The sequence below is a fragment of the Meriones unguiculatus genome, chromosome 3, assembly GCF_030254825.1.
Source record: "Meriones unguiculatus strain TT.TT164.6M chromosome 3, Bangor_MerUng_6.1, whole genome shotgun sequence".
Classification (NCBI taxonomy): Eukaryota; Metazoa; Chordata; class Mammalia; order Rodentia; family Muridae; genus Meriones; species Meriones unguiculatus.
Window position 1 is genome coordinate 31,741,557 of NC_083351.1, and position 23,444 is coordinate 31,765,000.

Sequence of the window (23,444 nt, forward strand, 5' to 3'; positions counted from 1 at the left end):
AATCGAACCTGGGTCTTCCGAAAGAGCAACCAGTGCTTTCACTGCTGAGCTATCTCCCCAGCCTTTTATGTTTGAGCCATACTCACTCTCTGGTGTGGCTTTGGTAACATTGCCCTTTCTTACCATGCTACCCTACTGGCTCCTGTGAGCACTTGTTCCTCCGCACATTCTTCAGATGTGCTTCTCAAAGCTGTCACTCCTTTTTTTCTCCTTAAGCAGAATTATCTACCCTGCTGACCCTTTTCCAATAACCTCTAGGTCTATATTTTTACTACCATGCCTCATTTACGTAAAAACAAAAATACTGCCATTCTTTCCACAGTGGTGTATTTTTAAACCATGATTCTAGTTATTTCATTCCATCTTAAATCCCTTCAATGATCCTGGAGTAGAAAAGGGAAATAATGGAAACCATGGTCAAACTAAAACAGGGCCAATGCTAATTTTGCTAATGCTGACAACTGTACTGTGATTAAAGATATTAACAGGAGTTAAGCTAGATAAATGAAATATAGAAACTTGCCTGCAAGGAGCCTGGGGATGTAGCTAAGTAGAGTGTTTGCCTATCGTACGTAAGGATCTAGGTTCAGTCTACAGCATGGAATAAAACCAGGTGTGGTGGCACACATCTAAAATCCCAGTACACGTGAGGCAGAGGCAGAGGCAGAGGCAGAGGCAGAATTCAAGGCTTCTTTGGCTGCATAGCCAGCTGGGGCTACGTAGTAAGATCCTGTCTGAAAAAAAGAAAAGAAAAAAAAAATCTAAGAATGAGAGATGGCTCAGTGGTTAAAAGCACCGTCTGCTCTATGAGAGGTCCTGAGTTCAACTCCCAGCAACCACATGGTGGCTCACAACCACCTATAAAGAGATCTGGTGCCCTCTTCTGGCATGCAGGGGTACATGCAGAGGAGCACTCATTTACATAAAACAAAACAACAACAACAACAAACAGAATGAAGGTCAGATACGATACAGGTATGCACACCTTTAATCCCAGTACTAGGGAGGCAGAGGCAGGTGGAGCTCCCTGATTTTAAGACCAGGGAGTGTTCTCTAGAGAGATGCTGTCTCAGCCCTCCACACACCCTCAACTCCCACCCTCAAAATATAAGAATAAAGGTCAGGCATGGTGGCATGGTGGCGCATGGCTCTAAGTCCAGCTTTTGGGAAGTGGAAGAAAGCCATAAATTCAAGGAATGGGCTATATTAAACCTTGAAAGCAACTGCCACTTCCTCAGGTGGTTGTTTTCTCCCCTAGGAAAGAACCTAAACTCCTTTACAAACTTTTGGGGGTCCTGTTTATCCCTCTAGTCTCATCGTTCTCCCTCAGGAGGTACAGCCCCTTTCACATGCTCTTCTTTGTCCAGAAGCCAACTTCGCATCCAGCACTCTTCTCATTCCTTGGGTCCTCGGCTGGCTCATGTCCCTATGGGTCATCGCACCTTGGCCCCATGCCTGTGTCAGGATCTTTTCTGTATGTTCCCACAGTTACCTAAATAGGCCTCCTCATCATGACTGCTTCTGACACTTCCTGCTAGACACTATGCCACTTGAGGTGTTATTTACACGGAGGCCCCTCAGGAAAGATGTATAGAGTTGGAGTAAGGGGAAAGCATAAGCCCAAGATCACAGATGAACCTTCTCCAGCCTGAAATTTGCCACCCAACGCCTCTACATGCCAAGGCTCTGAGTATCAGTCATGGTCCTTGTTTCCAGCTTCTCAAGTGCTAGAGGTGTCTGTTCCTCCCTTCCTCCCTAGCATTTCGGTTCTCCCAAGACAACACCAAGCAACCACCTGGAAGGATGTCGTTATCAGCAGAGTGGGAGTGTTGGTGCTGGTGGTCCCCAGTCCTAGGCAATGATGCCCTAGAGAACAGCTCAGCTGTGCCTCGGGACTCTGGGGAGGGGGGCCAGCCCCCTAAGCCCCGTCCCACCTGGTAAATATTTTATCCTCAAGCTGCTCAGCTAATCCTTATTAATTTCAATACGCTGCCTTGCCTGGCTCAGCTCCCAATGCATTATTTATCCCCTTTGTTTGTTTGTCGCTAACAGGTGGGCCCCAGTGGAGGCGCTGACTGGGGACAAGCCCACTCCATCACAGTGTGGCTGTGAATTAATCATGAGGACTAATGGGAATCACCTCAGCTCCAGGCACTTCCCTAGCCACCTCTGCTTGTGCTGGCACCCAGGGGTGGGCCAGGGCCATTTCAACTCCATTTAACTCAATTCAAAACAGCACATTTTATTTATTATCCGCCTACTCTTGTCAGGCACTGTGCTATGCTTTGGAGACACAAGATGAAAACACACAAGTTCTTGCCCTCAGGGAACTTATGGTCTAGTGGGGAGAGGGAGCTCAAACAAGTTCTGAGCAGTGACTCTTAATTATAATGGTGATTAAATGCTGTACAGAGGGTGTGCAGGGTGCTGTGGAAGAGTACATGGAGGAGAAGGGGGTCTGGCCAAGTCTAGGAGTGAACCTGGCTGAGTTCAACAGCTTGATTCCAGCCTTGGCACTGTGGCCTCTTAAAGTTGTCTGTGGTGTGAGGCTCACCGCTCCAAAAGCTCTGATGTCCTGCTGGCTGCGCACCGTGGGGGCAGTATCGTTAGACTTCACTTATCTACGTTTCAGGGACTACAGGCGAGCACTTGGCTTGGTCCTTGGGAAGCAGCTAATATGCACCTGTCAGCTCCTTGAAGGCTGGGCTTCATAGTGCTTACTCTCAGTAAGCCTGAGAGTGCGGTGTCATTGTCAACCCCAAGGAAGAAGAAACACAAGTTCTTACGGCAAGAATGACTTGCCCAGGACCACTCAAGCTGTAAAGGACAAGCCTCAACCAGAACGGGTTTAGCCTCATGAATATATGAGATATACAGTCTGTGTGGGCATTTCCCTAGGGATCTCTTGATGACCAAGGGCCCTAGCTCCTGAGAACAATGCTAAAAGCCCCTGGCTTAGGAAGCAAGCACAGCTCTGAGAACGCATGGGGTCTCACTGTGCACATGCTCAGGGTTTATAATTCTATTCAAAGTGGCCACTTGGAAAATCCATATGTCTCCAGGCTCCCCGTACATCATGGTGTCAAGTCCTGGAGCAGAGGCATCCATCAGCAGCTCCCAAACGCCACGCATGGTCTGTGTACCACACTCCTGATTCCACCCTGTGCTCCTTGGAGCTCACTGCTTTGGTTTACCCTGACCTGTCTGAGGGCCCACAGCTGCCCGAGCCTGGTGACTTGGCCACCCTCCTTAGCCCCCTCCAGACTCAGCCTGTGGCTACCCTCACCCCAGCTGCTGATGCCTCCCTTGCTCTCCTTCACCTGTTTCTGCGCTCTCAGAGCCAGGCAGCCAGCTTGGAGGCAGCTTTGCTAACTTGCTAACGTGCTGCCCATGCTGTTCTTAAAAAATTTATGGCTGTGCAACATGAAAAATCCGGCTGAGGAACCGTCATTAGCAGAGCTGCCTTCCTCCCCCACCAGAGCTGCCCTCGTAAATTGAGATTTATGGCTGTGGCAGGCGGGGTGGGGGCATGTACACTGGTAAGCATGTTGTGGAGGGGGGGGGAGAGGCCAATGAGACAGCAGGGGGGCCTGGGGCTCCCCCCTGCGGCAGCTCCAGCTCACCACAGGCTGCGGTGAGGACACCTCCAAGGCAGGTCTGGCCAGAGGTGTAAGCACAGTGGATGCTGGATTCTGCTTGGCAGTGGACCGGAATGGGAGGGGCCTAAGTCAATACTGGCTTCCTCTGGCAGGCATGTAGGACCAGATCCTGAGGTTCCACGTGCTAAGCACTGGTTCCTCAGTAGGATTAGGGAGGACAGGGAGGTCAAATCTAGTGGTGAGCATGATCCATGCTGGGGTCACCCCGAGTCGGCTTCCCCCACTGGGACTGTGTAAGTCACTTGAGCAGTGGTTCTCAACCTTCCTACTGCTACCACTCCTTAATACAGTTCCTCATGCTGTGGTGACCCTGACCATAAAATTATTTTCATTGCTACTTCATAACTGTAATTTTGCTGTTATGAGTTGTAATGTAAATATATGATATGCATGATATCTGATATTCGACCCCTGTGAAAGGATCATTGACTCCCCCATGGGGGTCACAACTCCCAGATTATAGAGACCTGGAAGGGAGGCAAAGAGGTTATAAGGAGCCTCCCTCTGTCCTACTTCTTAGTAAGAAGCACAGGGAGAGACTGAAGGCATGTGTGTGCACAGGGCAGGCCTCACTCCTACAGGCTCCTCACATAGGACAGACTAGGGCTGAAGAGAGGTGATCCCATTGTGCCCACTCAACGCTAGGCCCTCTGCTTGGCTCCTCTCCACTTACTCCCCTGCTCACTTAGCCCTGTCAGACGGGCCATTATGAAATTGGGGTTTCATTTACAGACTAATTAAACATTACAGCTTGTTCACAATTACAACGCGGGGATGAGGGAGTAACTAATTACGGAAGAAATGAGCTAACATTTATCTCTGCTCCCACCCTCCCTTTCTCCACTGGCCCCCACAATCTGGCTTCCTCTCTGTGGTCAGTACCAGCTCTATTTATTTCCTAAGAGTGAGGAACTGGGAAAGCCTGGTTACCTTTTCCCTTCAAATCCAACTGCTGTTCCCAATTATCCTGGGGGTGGGACTTGGCTCCTAGGACCCTGTGCAAGAAAGACCCTGTGGGTATGACTAAAGTATGCTCAGAGCCCTGTGACAGTATGTATGGCTATGACATCTGGGGTAGAGGAGGCTCTGATTTGGATTGCCAGGGTGATAGTACTATTGAACTCTGTGTCTTTATCTTACACATGAGGACTTTGGAGTGACTGTTTATAGATGTGTGTGACCCTGTATGTGCATAGGTGAACCATGTTTTCAACCTCAGCCCCAGAACAGGACAGAAATCACTAAGTGGCTATAGGTGGTGATGGGCAGAAGCTGGCCCAGGATGTGGCCCTGACAGCCCAGAGCCCACTTCCCACTGGGCAGCCTCATTCACTCTAACTCAGAGGTGGGAGAGAGGCGGAGCTTCTCTACTCCGGGGCTCCCAGGACCTAGGCTTGGCCTTTGGCCACACGTTCCCTCTAAGGTCCAAGGAGCCTCCTGGGGGCTTAGAGTGCCCCCTGTAGGCAGGAGTCCTGGGGTCCTGCTGGCCTGACACAGGGTTTAATATAGTAACAGCGAGTATAAGCGTTTCCATCCTTCCTGCCTTTGGGCAGAAGAAGAAAGGAAAGAGGAGGGAGAGGAGGGAGCGAAGGGAGCCGGCTGAAGGGAGGCTTTGAGGCCTCAGAACTCACATCAAACAGCCGGATCTGGGCCTAATTGTCTGACCCCTGCCCCTGCCTTCAATCAGCTCTGCAGCTTCTGCCCGCCCCTTGCCTAACTAGCAGCCATGTTCTCCTCATTAGGACAAGTTCCCCTTGCACACATGTCCTCGGACATGTCCCCAGCACTCCCAGCTCCCAACCCTGCCTGGTGGGAGGGTACAGCAGGGACCCAATTTTGGAGGGCCTCTGTGACAGCTATACCCTAGCTGGCCCAAGTCACATCAGCCCCTGTCCTTGGGCTACAGGGCCTAGTGCCACATGTTATGACAGGCTTCTGGGCTGGCTCGGTTGCTGGGTACATTCTATCCTCTGTGTGTCCTTGCAGTAGTACCACTGTCTCAGACACAGAGTCCCCATGGACGGAACCTAAACGGCTTTTATCCCCTTAGCCTGGAATGGAGAGATCAGTTTGGCAGGCGGGTCAGAGACTAGGTCTGAGTCTATGTGCACAAACTGGGATCTGAAGAAAGTCATCTTCCCACTGCCCACAGTGGCTCATTCAGTGGGTTCAGCTGTGGTGGCATGTGCAGTGCTGGCAGGATGGTGCTCAACTTCTATAGGGGAGATCTGGGTTTAAATTCCAGCTCCCTTGTTTTCTTGTTAGACAGCCCGAGGGGAGAGACAACCTTTCTGAGATTTCATTTCCTCACAAATATCCCTGCATCAGAGTGAAAGCTGCCTCAGGGTGCCTAGCTAGTGCCAAGGCCAGAAGCACCTAGGTTGCACCCTAAACATGGAGGCAGGAATGTCACACAGCACCTCTAAGGTGAGGGGTAGGGCCTTAGCTTAAGGAATGCCTTGTGGTCAGATGAGGCAGAGTCGTGAGGAATGGGGCTGTCACCTGAGGACTAAGAGCTGGAGGAGGCAGCTGCAAACATCCCTGAAGGCAGGATGTGTAAGACACTCTTGAAATTAATTCTCAGGGTGCAGGACCCATTCAGGACTGAGAGAGAGGCCAGTCATGGCTCTGGGCCCTGACATTGTCTCTCACCTTAAACCAGTGGTAATGACTTGCAAATATTGATGAAAAAACGCAAACTACAGAGATTGTGGTTTTCAGGAAGTGAAGGTGGGGAGACGGGATAAGGAGGAAAATAAACTGCAATGAAGTCCAGTTATCTCCCATCTGTAGCTGTTCCTAATCCCCTAGCCCAAAGGAATCCAATGCAGCCCCTTATCTGCCCTGTCAATCACTCAATCACCGCCCAGTGCTTGGTGGGCACCACACTCACACACACATGCTCTCACAAACACAGGCACGCCACTGACTCTTTCTCCAACATTCCCGCCCACCCCCAGCCCATTACTCTTCTGAGTAGGAGCAGCAAGCACGCACAGGTCCTGCCAGATGGATGCAATTTGCATAATATCAGCGGTGAAGGCTGCAAGATCACCAGGGGTCAGGGCGCTGACATCCCCGCACAGTCTATCTGCAAGTGCTAATTTGGCCAGCATTGATCTGTCTTTCTGATTTCTTTGTCATTTACGTCTGCGATGGTCTGACAGGAGATACAGAGAGAGACAAGGGGAGGCCAAGCCAGCCTGGGGCTAAGAAGGAAGGGAACAAAGATTGTGGGGCTTTCAATGCATCACCCACACGGAACACAGACCAGAACCTTCCTCCATCCATCAACTCACGCGTCTATCTATCCATTTTTCTATCTGGAACGAACCGTCACTGAAGACTACAGCCTGAATCAGTGGCAAGATCCAGTTCCAATGACATATATCCCTCACTCCCAGGGGCCACCTAGGTATGAAGTGGAGACCCTGTGGGCACCTGGATAATTATCATTTATGGCTACCTACTTTCTGGATCTTCACTTTCTCCAGGCCACACCAGAAAGGAGACAGCAGGGGAAGGTATGGGGAAAGACACCCTAGTTCGGTTTCACTCTGACAGGGAGCTACACAAAACCAAAACAGTAATGGTGGTAAGTAGTGAGACATGGTTGAGGACAGGTGAGAAGAGGGGCGTCAAAATCTACAGGGGCCTACCACCAATGCTCCATGGCCCTTAGATCATCTTTTGCTGATTCTAAAGCCTTGTAGCTCAGCCAGAAAGCCGTGTTTCATGTTGGCTCTACGTGTTACCTGCAGACTCCCCAGCTAGAGTCTTTACATTTTCCCCTGTCTGGTGAGAAGCTCAGGATAGGGAAAAGATGTCCGCCAGGCCAGACATCATGGCAGAAAGGGAGGCAAGAGGCCTCTGCAGAGAGGACATGGTCACTGCCAAGAGATGCAGAAGGAGCTGAGCATTTCCAGGGGTGCAACACCCTTCCCCCACCTTAGCCCCTCCCCCTTTCCCGTTCTACAGTGGAGGAGCAGGGTGATCAGAAGGAACTCCCTGCTGGGCAGGAGGAGGGGTTGGTGTCCCCCTGTGCTAATCCTGGGCTAGGTCTTCAGAGAGACCCGGGAAACTTCAAGGAGGGGACGCCAAAGCTGTACTGCAGCTGAGCTCATTAGCCAGCACCCCCCTCCCCAGGAGGAGGAGGGCGGGAGGCCCAGTGAGCTTGGCGGCAGAGAAAAGGCTGTCACTGTCCTTTCTTCCTTTTGGTACAAGCGTCTCCCTGAGCCTACGATTCTCCTGCAGTGACACCTCTCACGGGCACTAATGAGATCCATGCCACAGAGCTAATGCATTCTGACTGGACTCTGATAGACACCCCACTCATGTGGGGGAGACCACAGGCTAGTACTTCCTTCCACAGAGGGGGCACCCCTCCTCCCCCAGCCACCACCTGCCAGCTCAGTTCTTGCCAAACTATACTGGGCAGCAAGCTCCAGGAGCGTCCATTTGGTCTCTGGCCATGCCACCTGTGCCGTGTGCCTCAGCAGGACCCTCCGCAGCCTCAGAGCAGAGGGGCTAGGACCACAGAGCAGGGCCACCCAGCTGGATTTCAGGGTCTGTTCAGTTATTCTTGCCAGCTGAAACCTGCAGTCTGTGGGCTGTTACTATAGCAGATTTGACTGCTACTTGCTGTGTATATTTCAGAAAGGAAAGAAGGGAAGAAACCCAAGGCTTGGTATGATTTTCTTTTCTCCTCCTCTCCCACTTCCCTTGTCCTCTTTTTTCTTCTTCTTCTTTTGGCGCTAGAGACTGAACCTAGGGCCTTGCTCTTGCTGGCAAGAGTTCTACCACTGAGTTGCATCCCCACAAATCAGCAGGTGCAGCACTCTGGCTTCAGGGCAAAGAGGTTTCAACAGGGCTGATGGACAGTAGCGCCTGCCTTTCCTTCTTCAGCTGTTCAGGCCTATAAGGTTCCCATAATCTTAAGGAAAACAGGGAGAAGGAGAGGGAGTGTGAAGGCTGAGGAGAAAGTCCAGTGGGTGTGGTGGTTTCTCTCAAGCATGAGGATCTGAGTTTGATTCCCAGAATCCAGGTTTTTGTTGTTGTTGTTGTTTTCAAGTCAAAGCAATCACAAAGTTCAACACTGCAAAGGAGCAGCACTGGCAGGGCACAGGGATTGAGAAGTTGGATATTTATTTAACCCTGGTTCCTCAGTTCAACTGGCTGTGGGACTTTAAGCAAATCATTCAGCTGAGCTTCAGAGTCTTCATCTCTAAGAAGGGAAAGGTGATACCTACCCTCACATGAGTATTAGGGAAATTAGTTTATATAAAACAATAGGAACACTTTGCTGACTCTGATGAAATGAAAGAAAGGCAGACAACTCAGCAGTCACTGTGAGGCTGTCCTGCCTTGGAGACAAGCTAATCAAGGGTGCTGACAGAGCTACACAGCCTTGGAATTTGGCTACAGTTAGCAGCTCTGCCACTGCAGCCCTGCCTCGTACACTAGGCTTCCAAAGCCAAACCGACCCCCTCCCTACTAAAATGTCTTGCTCATAACTGTCTAAAAGTCTTCCTGCTCAGTGCTCTAGCATCTCTGGATGCTCCTTCGCCATTCCTAAACTGTCATCTCCTTCAGTCCCCAATGCCAAGCTCAAAATTCTACTTGAAATTTCCGTGGATACCAGGTACCATGTCTTCTATACCAATTCACTTGTGGCCCTGTCATAATTTTGGACACACAACAGCTGCAAAGCAAGCAGTTAATGGCTGAAAGAAAGTCTAACCTGGATCCTTGACCCTTTTTCAGTGCTGCTCTGGCTCTCAATCACCTTTTTGTGCCTTTCTTTTGGCCTCCCTGTCCTGCAGACTCTTCTTCGTCAGTCCTCCCCAAACAAAACAGCAGACCGTTCTCAAAGCTCAAATCCGAACCGCCCCAAACACTCCCATGGCTCCCCTCAAACAACTCAAGATACGCACTCGTCTGGCCTTCCTCCCACCTATGCTGTCCCATAGCCTATCTCGCTGTCCTCCTCCTGTCACCCCACCCCTGCAGCAAGCCTGCCTCCTTGCACTCTGAGTACCTCCACATCATCAATGTCATAGCCCCATGGCATTGTGGAAGAGCCAATCAGAGTCTGGAGATGGCTAAGTGGTGGGATCTGCACAATTCTTGTCTCGCGTCACCCAATGCCGCCTCACCCCCACCCAATAATATACATACCATTCCCTACTCCAGCCTGGCAGCTCCTCACACAGTTAATTAGCACCATGTCACTGAGGACCAGCCTGAGTGGCCAGTGACAGGAGCTGACCCCTGACCCCAGGGCTGGGAAGCAGTCCACATCAAACTCTTACAGCCGACCCTTTTAGCACGCACAGTAACTCGGGGCACCGCCAGCTGAAGCTCATTAAAGCTGTCTCTTTGGTGCGAGGGCCATTAACCTCACTGCTCAAAACCCACGCCTCCCCTCCCTGCCTCTCCCAGCCCAATTAATGCCCTCCGTCCTCCCTCCCTTCCAAGCACCCTTACCCACACCTCGGAGCTAGCCAGGAGCTGGCAGGGCTGCCCTCTTCATTCAGATTGCAGAGACCAAGTGCCAAGAAGGGCCAGTGCCCTGGCAGCCTCTGTCATTGGCAAGGCCATAGAGAGGGAGTTCCCTGAGCACCTACCTTGGGATGGGCCAAATACAAGCCTTTCCCTGGGTTGCTCACTGGCCCCTCCCACTGTCCCAGAAGGCTGGCAGCACTGCCCCTCAGCTGAGGTCTCAGGGTTCTGTACAGGAAAGCTAGAACTATTTCTGGCTTCACCATTACTCAGAGCTGTCAGATGCCTCCTGGGCCAGAGAGGAAAATGTTCTTTAAATGGGAGGCCACCTCAGGAGTCCTAACCCAGGAGAACAGACAAGGAAGGTTATCACTGAGCCTCAAGAGGCAACAAAGAGTAGCAAGAGAAAGTTGTTCTCCTCATAAACACACCCTAGTCCAGACATACAGAAGCGGGACACTTAGCTCAACGCTGTGGAGGATGCTTTACCACAGGCCACCCCCAGACTCCATTGCTGCTAGCCCCCCTTCCTTGAATGGATGCAAGTCTTTTCAGTGGTCCTATTCTCCCTAGCCTCTCCCTTTTCCATCACTCTCCCACTGATCCATTTACTCACTAGCTTTTCATCCATCTAGCTACAAGATTTTATTGAGCAATTACTAAGAGCTAGCTTCGTGCAGTACAAACTGCTGTTCTAATTCTGAATCAGAGTCCTGATCATGTCATTCTTTTTGTCTTCTAACATCCCTCTGAATTATATTCAGGGAGGGAAGAATCATCTTTTAACCAGGATCCAAGACTCTGCTTCTAGCTATTTACTAATATTCCGTCTTAGGAAACTGCTTGCTGATGTCTAAACTTGTCTTCCCAATATGATGGGCTCTTTCAGGTCTTCAGGCTTTCTTTGTACACACTTGTTCCCTGCTTAAGTACTACTCCTATGCTTTTCTATAATAAATAGAAAACTTATTTATTCTTCAAGATCTCAACTCAAGTATTTTTTCCTCGTACATTTTCCATTCAACCCTCAAGATTTATCACCTAGTTGGGTTTGGTGTCTCTTCTAGGCTACATGGAAAACCTTCTATGGGAAAGAACAGCAGTTATAGCAGGGTACCTCCAGAACCGCAGACCTTTCTCCCCTGGGTGCCTAGCAAGGTCAGAGGGCATCCTAGGAATCACTGTGCTGTAGATGAAGTAGATACCCTGGCAACTCAGAAAAGGGAAGCTTCCCTAGTTTCCCAGACGTTTCTACCACAACAGTTGAGCATCTGGCTGGGAAACACCCATTTCAGGCTCTTTCCCTCTGCAGCATGCTGAGCACCCACTGGGCACTGACAGATGTGGAATGGGTAAGGGGGCTAATCTGTAGCAAGTGGCTGAGACCATCTACCATTCTGATGTTTCTCTCTCCCTCTACCCCTTTACCGATGATACCTTGTCAAAAGTAATCAAGTTCTAATGAAGCCATAATATGTCACCAGGACCACCCTGGCTCCATCCCCTGGAACAATGCCTACAGCTGGTCATTTGTGTCCTTGGAACATCTGCACACACACCACACACAGAATAAGAGACACAGAAAAAAAAGACTTTCTTCTGACAGATACACGCAGGCTGGTGGCTGTTTCCATAATCAGACACGTGCCCTCAAATAAACATGGTTGTACTGTTAAGCATACACCCTCTTCTAACAGGCATGCACAAAGATGGACACCTTATGCTCAGACTCACAGACATACAGGCAAGCTGTCACACACACAGACAGACATGCTACTCCCTCAGACACATATTCACACTGATGTATCAGAAGATTACAGAGCTGCCAACTCTGTAACTACAGCCACTCCAGTTTCTCCCAAGCAGAAATCCCTGAGTGTTACCCCACCTGTTACCCCAAGTGGCCCCTCCCAACCCAGGCACTGCTCAGTGGAGGCTGCTGCTCCTAAGGGGGAGTCAATACCCAGTGGACGAAGTCATCGGTCAGAAGGACCTAGACTAATTAAAAGCTGGTGAGGTTTAAATAATTCATCTCCTTAACTCCCATTGATCGTCCAGTTTAGTGGCCACAGACTTGAAACAATATTAAACAGCCTCCTCCAGCTCCACAGGGGGGTGGGTAGGCTGACATGTGCCCACATCTCTGAAGACACTGCCCACTAGGGATGCAGGCAATGGGGACAGACGACAGCACTGTGAATCTAAGACCACCTGTGACTCACCCAAAACCTATACTCCAGTCTCCTCTGAAATGTTTTGAGAGGTCCCTTCTAATTGCTCCAATCCATAAAGTCCTCACTCTGGCCCCCCTACCTCCTCCCTCCAGCCAATGACAAGAACCTTCCATAGGATTGGGATACTGAATGAGACACAGAAACCCTCTGTTTGCTGGGGTGGGGGCAGGGGGAGAGGCTGAGGCATGCGGGCAGGGGACTGACCGAGCTGCCAGGGGGATTTGTGGAGGGACTGACCAATGCCGCTGTGGGGCCGGCCTATATGTTGCAGGCTGAGGCCCTTGTTCATGTCTAGTAGTCCATTCTTGGGCCAGCAGCCCATGGCGAAGCTGTAAGCCTGGAAGACAGGAGGTTAAGAGTCATTAAAAAAGGTCCTGACCACTGAGCAAATCCCACTCACCAAGTCTCTCCCAAATTCCCACTTCTTCCCCTCAGGGACTTGTAATACCACCTCATTAGAGCCCCCTCACCACGTTCCCTTTTTATCAAGCTGCTTCCCACCAGACCCCTTCTTTCTCTGATGTCTTCTTTCTCCTGGGCTTTCCCCTTCAGCAGCTGCCATCCTTGAGGGGTGACCCCTGCAGGGCTCCTTTCTATAATTCTGGCTTGCTAAGGTCTTTATGAGGAGTCTTCCCTTATCAGAGCACACCCCACCCCCACCCCACCCCTCCACATATTCCCATTCTAGAGCACCACAACTGTGCTGGGCTCCTTCCCTTGGTATTACTGGTTACAAAGATCTGGTCTCAGGTAGGACCTATGAGATCAGTGTCTCCAAATTTTATTCCACAGACAGAAAAAACAAAATAGGAACTGGCCAATGACATGCCTATGGTCACACTGTTTTTGATTCTGCATAGGCAAAGTTGTGAAAAGCTTTAAGTGCTGTGTGAGAGCTCAATGAAAAAGAAGTAAGGTCACTAGGTCAACTCAAGCATCAGTGAGGGAAATACAGGGTGTGTTGTGAGTGTGTGTGTGTGCATGTGTGTGTGTGAGTGTGAATGTGTGTGTGTTCTGTTGAAGGTCAAGTGCTCACTTATGCATATTCAAAGCGGCCACCCATTGATCTGTACTTAATTGTTTTCCTGGGGTTGGGGAGAGAGTGCTGGGGGCATCGATCTACTCAGGCCCCCAGCAGCTCCACCGCCCCTTCCACTCTCTGTCATACCATCTGGACTCCCTCTGTGGGGAACGCATGGCAGGACAGGACCTGCCTTCCCTCAGTGGGGCAGGGCCAGCAGATTCTTCTCTCACTGGCATGAGAGGTCTAATGTCACAGATGAGGAAACTGAGGCCCAGAAGAAAGTGATTTGATCTATGTGACTTAGCCCTCTACAATGTGGCTGAGGGGGATTTCTTCCTTCTGAGCCTGCCAAAAAAAAAAAAAAAAAAAAAAGTCCTGGGCTTCCGCCAGCGGGCCTGATATCAAATACAACATTTACCTATCCCTTCACTTCAAAAGTCACTGAACACAAAGCTGACCCTCCTCTAATGGCAGGAAGGTGAGAGCATGTGAGACAGTGGCAATGGGGATGAAACTTAGGTGAGTTGAGGCTGGTGACAGAACCAAAATGCCTGCCAGCCATGCTTAAATAAGCGCTGGAGCGCCCACCTACATCTGGACCCAGCACTCCTACACAGAGAAGACCCAGTATAGGGTCAAAAGCAAGGCGTGTGTGTGTGTGTGTGTGTGTGTGTGTGTGTGTGTGTGTGTGTGTTGGGGATAGAGGGGACTGTGTAGGGCCCAGAGGCTAGGTAGGCAGAGGGCCAGTTTCTTTCCTTTCCAGCTTTAGGAACCCAGCCCACAGGCACTAGGAGACTAGGAGCCAATGCAATTTAAAACTCAGTACTTTCCAAAGCTGTTTCCCTTGACCACGGAGGGACCAGCTACAGCTCAACTCCAGCCAACTCTCCTCTACCTTCTCCCAAGTCACAGTTATAGCCACTAATCGGACGCTGAGTGTGGGACTGAAGGATGGGGTTGGGAGAGAGCACACTGGCAGAGCCTGGATGTAGGCAACAAGAGGATACATGCAGCAAGAGGATGCAGAGAGAGAGAGAGGACACAGCCAGTAGGTGGGCACAGCTGGGGAAACTGCTGAGCATGGCCAGCTGAGGCTGGAGCGCAGTGAGCCAGAGAGCAGTGGCGGCTGCCTTTCAAGTACTTTAAAATCACTTACAATGGCCGGATTAAACGATCAGAAATTCCATTTAATAGGACAAATAAAGAAATAACAATCTACTCTATCAGACTGGAGAAGGCAAGCTGGATGGGTTTTTCCCCCCTTGAAAAAGGAAAAAAGGAAGGAAGGGGGAAAAAAAGAAGGATAATGTGTGTTTACTCAAGCAAAGAAAAAAATATTTAAGTGATGTCGGGGAGAAGATTGCAGTAACTAGTGAAGAATAACATCGTCTACTTTGCTGTCAAATCACACCCGAATTTCAGTAATAGATTCTCGGCTGACACTCAATTCAATTCGAAGGTGATCCTGCTTTATCCCAGCCCATCAAATATTAAACACTTGCATTAGCAGGTGCTGTCGCTTCCCGGCTTAAAGCGGCGGGCGGCAGGGCTGTGGCGGCCCCTCCACTCTGCTTGTAGCTTGAGGACAGGGCATCTCAACGCTATCTGCACGTCATCCTGAGCCTTATCGCAGCTACGCGCAAAGACCACTTCAGATAACACTAGATGCTTGCCCCCTACGTCAACATGATTAGATTATTACCGTAATTACGACTCCCCAAGATCTTCACCGGCTAGGATGTGTACAAGGGGGATGGAGGACAGCAAAGACCAGGAGGACCAGGCTGGACCAGGGCAAGCGGGAGCCCCAGGCAGGAGAGAAGTAGCAAGCAAGGTACAGCCTGGACCTGCCTGACAGATGCCTTTCAGGAAGGGCAGTGTAGCTTGTCAGAGCAAGGGTGAGATGAATTGGTGTCTCCACTGTGGCTGTGGTGTCATGCTGCACAGTTTCATATTCCTAGATAAGGCATGATAACCAATTGCTGCTGAGACACGGCCTCATCCAGCACTTCCTCAGGGGGTATGGGCCAGGAGGAGGGGTGGCATGTGCACATGGGTCTGCCAAGCTCCTAATAAGAGGGATTTAATTTTTACAAATGCTGCTTCCAGCGGGGCCTTCACATACCAGCCAAAGTCCAAAATGATATTAAAAACGGTTAATTAAAACTGCTCTCCTTCAGCCTGGGATTCCTCCTGCTGCCCCTGCTGAGAACACTGGCACATTCTTCACCAGAGCTTAACCTTCTGACACAGCCACCAGCCTCACAGAAGCAGCCTAAGCCCAGCACCTCAAATACCCCTCTCAAAAAAAAAAAAAAAAAAAAAAAAAAAAACAACCAAACCAAACCCGTCATCTTGGGTACCTATCAGGCAGAGCTAGCAGTCATAGTCACAGACAATGCAGAGACACTGAGGCCCTTACAGCAATGCAACTTAGGTTCCCGTCACTGTACTCTGGACCTCTCACATCTGCTGCCCCTCTGCCCCTGGACCCACACCTTGGTTGTCCCTTTGGAAGCCTCCCATATTCAGCAATATTCATCAGAGAGTATTCAGCAACTATGTACATGCTCACACCCACACATGCCAGAGTCCCCTGCCTCCAGTGACTGCCATCCTGCTATCCTAAAAAGACTACATCAGTACACAAACTTAGAGCTCTTCCAGGAGTCCTGCTCAGGGCAAGGTATACAAGTCATGATTCGAGGACTCTGGTTGGAAAGTCAAGTCAAGGCTGTCACCGGGCAACCAAGCAGAACAGGAGGCTGAGCCTGTGTATGGCTGGAGGAAGCTAGGAAAGCTAGGTTAGGAAGGGCTAGGAGGAATGTTACTGGAAGGCCTGAGTGTAGCCGACAGAGAGCACTTCAGCCCAGGCAGAAGATGCAGCCAAGACAAAGGAGAATGGCAGGAGTGGGGAGAGGCTTCCTCTTCTTGCCCCTGTCCTTTCAACCTGTGGGGAAAGAAGGCAGCGGCCAGGTGTGCCTAATCTTGAGTAGTGTGGGACAGGGACCTGTTTTGAGAGCTCTGTCCACGCCCTGTCCCCGAGCTGTTTCAAATTCTCTGGCTGCTGCTTCCTCATGGCGCCTCTCAGCCATCGAGGCCCACCTCCCAGCTGTGCGGTTAGCAGCTAACTCCTGAGGGGCCTGGCCAGAGGGTGCAGCAAGTGGAAGGATGACTGCTAAGAGAGGAAGATGACGTGTAAGGACAGTAGCTTCTAAGTTCTGTCCATGGCAGGCACTCAAACGCTGAGCCAGGAGGACAGGTGGAGTTGGATTGAACGACGCAGTATCTACTGAACCAACCCACCCTACCCTGTCAGGCAGGCACGCACACTTCCCTTCCCCTGGGCCGCTGTAATTTCCATGCGCAGGGAAGCAGGTGCCGAGCTGCTCCCGGCTGGCTTTCCCCTCTTGTGGCTCTGCCTGCCTTGGCTGCTGCCCCATTAGCTTAGTGGCCAGCCATCTGCGACGGGCCTGCTGCACAGCCCTGCTGTAGGCGCGGCGGGTGGCCCCCTGTGTAACAGGGAGCTTTGCCATTAGCGCCTTTAATATTCTGACACCTCAGCACAGCCTGCTATTACATGCAAACGCTGATCGCCCTGTGAAATTACATTGCTGGGCCCGCGAAATGGAATCGTGTATAATCAGCCTCCTCCATGCACTGTCAGTCCCATCACAAACACGGCGCCCGGCGGCTTACGGGGGCTTAGCAGCTGCGACAAGTGTATTGGGTTTAATAGATGAAGTAGCCCTCAACGGCAGCAGCATCAGATCCTTCAAAGAGGAAAGAAGAGGTATCAACAGCTGCTCTGTTGTCCCTGCCCACCCATACGCTACCTGACAGTGGGTGGACAGGGCAGGAAGGACCTTGGGTAAAAGCTAGAACCTAGCTCAGACTGCAGACAAAAGCAGACTACTTACTAACTTCCAGAACACCATGTACAAACATAGCCAGTACTCTGCTGACAAGGAAAGAAGCCTTTAACACCTCTGGATGACTTGAAACCCTTCATACCCAAGACTGTATGCCATTTCCCAGGACAAGAGACCAAGACTCAGCCAGTGAACTGAGTACCCAGGGCCACAAGTAAATGCAGACTGGTTGCGCCATGTGTACTTAGGGCATATCCAGCAGCCCATGCCTTGCAGAAAGGCAGTGCATTCAGCTCAGGTGTCAGACAAATCTGCCCTTGACTTCTGGGTCTGCAAGTTAGCACTATAACCTTGAGTGAGTTTTTAAAATTTTCTGAGCCATGGTTATCTGTACTACAGAGAGAGAAGATGACACTTTTTTCTCTGTGTACCTGTGCTGTCATCACCTAAGACATGAGCCACCTTTAAGAACTCTACTCTCTCCTTTTACAGGTTCAGCCTAACACCAACTGGAAAAAAATGGGTTTTCCAAAGATGGCTATAGTCAGTCCCATCATCACAGGTTTATGTCTCCTCCCCTTCCTTGGAAACAGGATGGGTTTTTGTGACCATTTCCACAGTAGTGCAGAAATACTCACACTACAAGACTACTGCAAAAATGCTTAGGCAGATTCCGTCCCAGTTGCTGGAATACTTGTCCACGCCTGCACTGCTATCAAGTAATGATGCCATCCCAGGACAGCAAAATCACTGAGACTGTCCTAGGATAGTCAAAAAGTGAAGAGGTTCAAAATAACCCTCCAAGAGGCCACAAAGAGAATCTATGAGATTGGATAAGGAGGGAGGTGCCAGCCAGCCACTGGCTGTTCCAGCCACACAGTGTGCTAGAGCCAGCTGGATCATACCCACACAAGAGCCTGTGTTTTCACGTGACTCAACTTCCCAGAATCTTTTTGTTGGGATCATTAAATTTGGGAATGATCAGAAGTGGGGTAATAATTGGAAATCCAGTACCTACTCTTTACTCCATATACGCTGCAGGTATCTTCAAATTCTTCTTTCCTGTTGCTTCTAGACTATTTCTCTCCCTGTGGGACTTTATTCCAAATGATCATCACTATGGGCATATCTACAGAATAACACAGTGTAGAAATTTTACCTCTCAACTTACTGACTCCTGGTCCTCACCAATGACCATCTATAATGAGCTATTTCTGCCTCTTTCCATCTTTCCCCACAGCCATAACATGGGCCTCATCATCACCAGACCGCTTCCTTTCTGAACTCTCATCTTGACAGATCCCCTTGATCTCAGAGACATATAACTTTTGTAATCTCTCTCTCCCTCTGCTTTAGCCTCCACTGTACTCACAGTCTGCCCATCCCTTCTGGCCTCAGTCCCTTTTCTAGTAGGCTCAAATCGTTGACTCTTATTTCAACTACATTTTTATGTAGGAAGTGGTCACTATGGAGTCAAGATCACCATCTTAGCACATACTCCATGGCACCCCAAACCTATTTTCCTATTTTCACAAAGATAATCAGTCCCTGGCAGAATTCCTTCATGCATATGCCCGCTCTTATGAAGAGGCTGCTCCTGCCCACCTACTCTGACCTCTCCTTTCTCACAGGGCACACTCTGTCTACAGCCTATCCACACTTGGGCCTTATGTGTCCCCCCCCTTCCCACCTCTCAGGTTCTTGCTCCATTCTAAATCTGCAGCCTAAAATGACCAGCGAGTAGAAGGGGGACCAACTGGAAAGAAGGGGTCCAGAGGGAACAGGGTGGGGATGAGAGAGTGTAATGGGGCAATGCAGCCAACATACAGATATACACGTACAAAATTGTCAATGGTTAATTTTTTTACTAAAAAAAAAAAAAAGAAGAAGAAGATTCCTTAACCCAATCTTTTATTAGCTTCTTTCTGTTTGCAATGAAGCATTTGTTTAAATCTCTACATAGTCACAGAACTTCTCTGAGTCCTAATTTCCTCTGTGAAGGATAACAACAGCTCCAATTCTATAGAGTTGCTCTGAGGATTAAGTGAATTAGCATAGAAGATGTTTAAATGATACCCGTCCCCTTAAAAACTATACTTTTTAAAGTGCTCACAAGTTCCACACTACTATCCACCTACAGCCCATCTGTTAACAACCGAACTTCTCAAAGTTGTCACTTGCACTTTCCTCTCCACCACTCCCAAACTCCCGCACTCGCTGTCATGTCACTTAGGTCCTAGGAAGGTCAACAATCCTCACCTTGTTGTTCTCGTCTATGGATAGTCTATGGATAGCTGCAGGCTCTTAGCTGTCTTCTGCAGCCTGGAACTTACTCCATCTTTGAAACCCTTCCTTCTCATGCTCTCTTTGACTTTCAGCTCTCTCAGTTTCTGCAGCTCTACCGTGGTCCTCACACTCCTGCACAAAATGTCCTCTACAGCTGGCCATCTAGTATGTAGCCCCCTCTGTTCTCCTTTCCTAGCTTTTCCTACTTGGTACCACTTTCCTTTGGTGATTTCCTCAACTCCTTTGTCTGTATTTCTTATCGCTACCTAAATGCCAAACGCACATACTGCTTTCTTAGCCTTTCCATGTGGACTCCATATGCACTTGATTCTCAGTATGTTTAGAACACAGCCAACATCTATCCAAACTACTTCTTCTGGGTTCCCCCACCACCAAACTGGTAGGCTAAGCCAGAATGTATGAGTTGTCTTTTTTACTGCCATCAAGCCTGCCATTGTAATTTTGTGTCTCATGCTTACTCAAGCAATGGTAAGCACCAACCTTTGCCTACTTTTTGCTTCTGTTTCAACACTCAACTCAAGAGTGCCTTCCTGTGGTCTCTCCTGACTCTAAATCCACCTACAGTCTGAACAGCACCTGCAGCATTCAAGTTCTTTGCCAATCTACTACAAATCTACTGGAGCCTCCTAAGAGCAATGGCTGCACTGTTATTTCCTGGTGCTCTACCAAGGGAAGAGGAAGGAAAGGAAAGGAGAAGAGTACAGTTTCTGTGTGTACAGGAAGCTGCAACTCTCACCTACCTAGGGTCCTTCAAGAACCATCTCTCCTCACCCAATAGAACAGAAATCCTTCAGCGACTCATGGAACTGACTATGTGAAACATGCCTGTGTGAAAACAACTCTTGCTTCCCTTCTCCCTTCCTGAGCTCTTCAGCTATGGGGAGCCCCACTCCACTCATTAGGCCAACAGAAGCTTGGCCAGAATGCCTACAGCAGCAATAGGACGGGCGCTTGTGTCAGGCAATAAGAACTCAACATTCCCAAGTCCAGCTGGAACTGTGCTCTCTGGCTACCAACATCCTCAGGGGCAGCTGCCTCCACCTCTGCCAATCAACAGAACTTAAGTAGAATAATTAGCTTCTCCGTGTACTTAACCTTACACTGCCTACACCACGACAGCTGCCTGGTGTGTGCTAGGTCACCACCACAGCAAAGGCAGGGGTTGTACCAAAGGTCTACAGTCCACAACATTTGGTACTCGGCTCTAAGAATGGGAAGACAGCTGCCAACTCATTCGATACCATTAGGGTCCTGAGTACTTTCAGGTGGAGTAACTTGCTGAGTCAGAGGCGACTTGGGGACACCAAGGTTTACAGGGAGGGAACAAGATAAGACCTTCCTGAGCTATGCTGCCTGAGCCCCTGCAGAGGAAGCCAGCCTGTCCAGAGTTGCCTGTGTACTGTCATTGTCTAAGGCAAATAGGCCAGCAGGAGCCACCTGCCTGGAGTGAGAGCTACATTGTGAGTTTTCTTTGTTTTCATTACAATTTCCTCTCTCACTGCTTCTTTTTTAGCCAGCCCTTTCCTCCCTGGGGTGCTGGGGATTGAATGAAACACCACCCCCGGCTCCAATAAGTGTATTTCAATTACATCTGTCACTGTATAACGATATAATGATATATCATGTGATATTAAATCCATGGTAATCATATCAGGGATTTTTTTTAATCGTGCACTAATCACATTATTACATCTCTATAATTAACAACAGGAGGTATGAAAATCCAGTTAAGGCAGTAGGCTCAATGTAGCCCCCCCACCCCCATCTTAGTTACCTCCAGATTAGGGCCAGATTAGGATGGGGACTGCAGGGCATTAACAAGCAGAGCCAGTCTTCACCTCCCAGTGCCCCTGCCATGAGCAGAACCTTCAGCATCTAGCGCTGCCAGTGATAATCCAGACTGAGATCGGGGTATCCAGCTTGTATGTAGCTGCTCAGGAAAGAGGCCGCACAGCTCAGCTGGGCTTCCAGACCCACTGCCTGAGCTTGCAGCATCAAACCATCACTCTGTAGGAGGGGTGGCACCTTTCCTTTAGATCGGCAAGGCCCTCTACAGTGCTTGTAAGGCCCAGGGCAAGTCTCTGCTTCCCACACTAGAATTCCTCCTGCTACTGTTGCACACACGCCCCTCTGACCCGGTCTCTGCCAGCTCTAACATCCCTCGGTCCAGCAACTTGAGCCTTTGTCTCTTGGTCTCATCAGCCCTTCATCAGCCCTGATGACAGCAGAACAAACCCAACTCTTGATAGGGCCATTCCTTCCCAGCTCTTTCTCTGAAGAATGGCCCTTCACATTACATGACAAGTGGGGTTTTGATAACCACTGGGTTGTTCTCATGTCTCCCAATCAGTCTAAGTTCTTATGTTTCCCCACCCGAGCCTAGATGGAGAGAGGAAAGGCTGGGGACTGGGCTTGAACTATGTCAAATGACCGACCCTGTCTTTCCCACCCCCTCTCCTGATACTGAGCTGTTAGGGCTAATCCCCTCAGGGGTGTCAGAACCAGTCTGCAAAGCAGAATTCTGTGTTTCAAGTCCAAAGCTTTGAACCTGGCATGTAACTAGTCCTCAGTGAGGGGCAGGCATTTTGCTAAGTTTGACTCTCAGAAGTTGGACAAGCCTGAAGATAAAAGAGAAAAATCATGTCCTTTTTCCTAATAAAAAGGAGACACTAATAGCAGTCAGCACTTAGGCAAAGCACTTTAAGTTTCTAAAGTGCTTTCCAAATTAAAATATAATCCTTTATTGAGTGTGTGCCACCACGATCTGCCCACCCTTCACACACAGCACACACACCTTCACTTTCTTCCTCCCTAAGAACACAGAGAGGGGCTGCAAAACATTCACTCCAGATCCTTCTCCCTCTTGTCCGGATTGCTCACATAGTGGTTTTTTGTTTGATTGGTTTTAGCAAATACTGTGAGCTAAGCCCTGTACTGGAGATAACCAAGTCCAGTGGACCAGGCCAGTACACTCGAACAGCCATGAGGCAAAAGGAAAGATACATAAACACACTTGCAAAACAACACTGTGATGGCCAACATCTTCCAAGAACTTTGGTGAAGGAATGAAGCCTGGAAAGACATCACGGAGAAGGACCCAGATGGCCTTCAGTGCAAATACTGATGCCATACAGGCAAAGAGCTCATTTGTTCTAAAGTGAGACAAGAAAGTCCTATGAAAGCAGCTGGGGTTGGGTAAGACTGCTCAGTAAGAATGGAAGCCTGTGGAGTCAGATGAGGCTTCAGAGTTGGGGCCCAAAGAACCTACTCTTTAAACCATCTCCACCATCCTAGTCACCATATATCCTTTGCTGAACAGTCTGTCCTCCACCCAGGTGTAACAGAACGGAAGGATCTAGGCTTCAGAACCACACTGACCCATTGTCAGTATCTACTGAGAGCCTACATGTGCATACAGCCACAGAGAGAGCTCTGACCTCTGAGAGATTCAAGTCTACGGGACAAAGACAATACTAACTATAAAGCAACACAAGTAATCCTTAATTTGTAGCTATAGTTCGAGCTCCAAAAGACATATCAGCTGTTACTATGGCTGAGGCAGGAACAGTATGCTTCACATAGGGTGCACACTGAGTAGTGGTAAATGTTAAGAGAACCTGAGCCAAAGATCCGGGAAAGAGGCCAGAGACCAAGTGGCAGAAAATCTACATTGGGATCTTATGGTTACAAAGCTATAAAAACTGAGCTGAGGATGTAGCTCAGTTGACAGAGTACTAGTCTAGCATGCATGAGGCCATGGGTTCAAACTCCAGCACTGCCTCAACTGGGCACAGTGGTGCATACATGCATCTCAGTGTACCAGAAGAAGTTCAAGAACATCCTCCAC

General features: G+C 49.5%; 1 protein-coding gene across 8 annotated transcripts in view; it reads right to left on the minus strand.

Annotated features, from left to right (window-relative positions):
* Eri3 (ERI1 exoribonuclease family member 3) overlaps nt 1–23,444 on the minus strand; it is a 128,849-nt gene that overhangs the window by 13,868 nt on the left and 91,537 nt on the right. For 4 of the 8 annotated variants that reach the window (XM_060379739.1, XM_060379738.1, XM_021633389.2 and 1 more), the window contains one exon: nt 12,632–12,731. The exons of 1 other annotated variant lie outside the window; for it this stretch is intronic. In XM_060379739.1, the coding sequence (XP_060235722.1) occupies nt 12,632–12,731 (100 nt within the window). Of the gene's footprint in view, nt 1–12,598; nt 12,732–23,444 lie in introns of all 8 variants that reach the window. 3 more of the 8 variants (XM_021633391.2, XM_021633387.2, XM_021633386.2) reach the window with 1 other exon arrangement.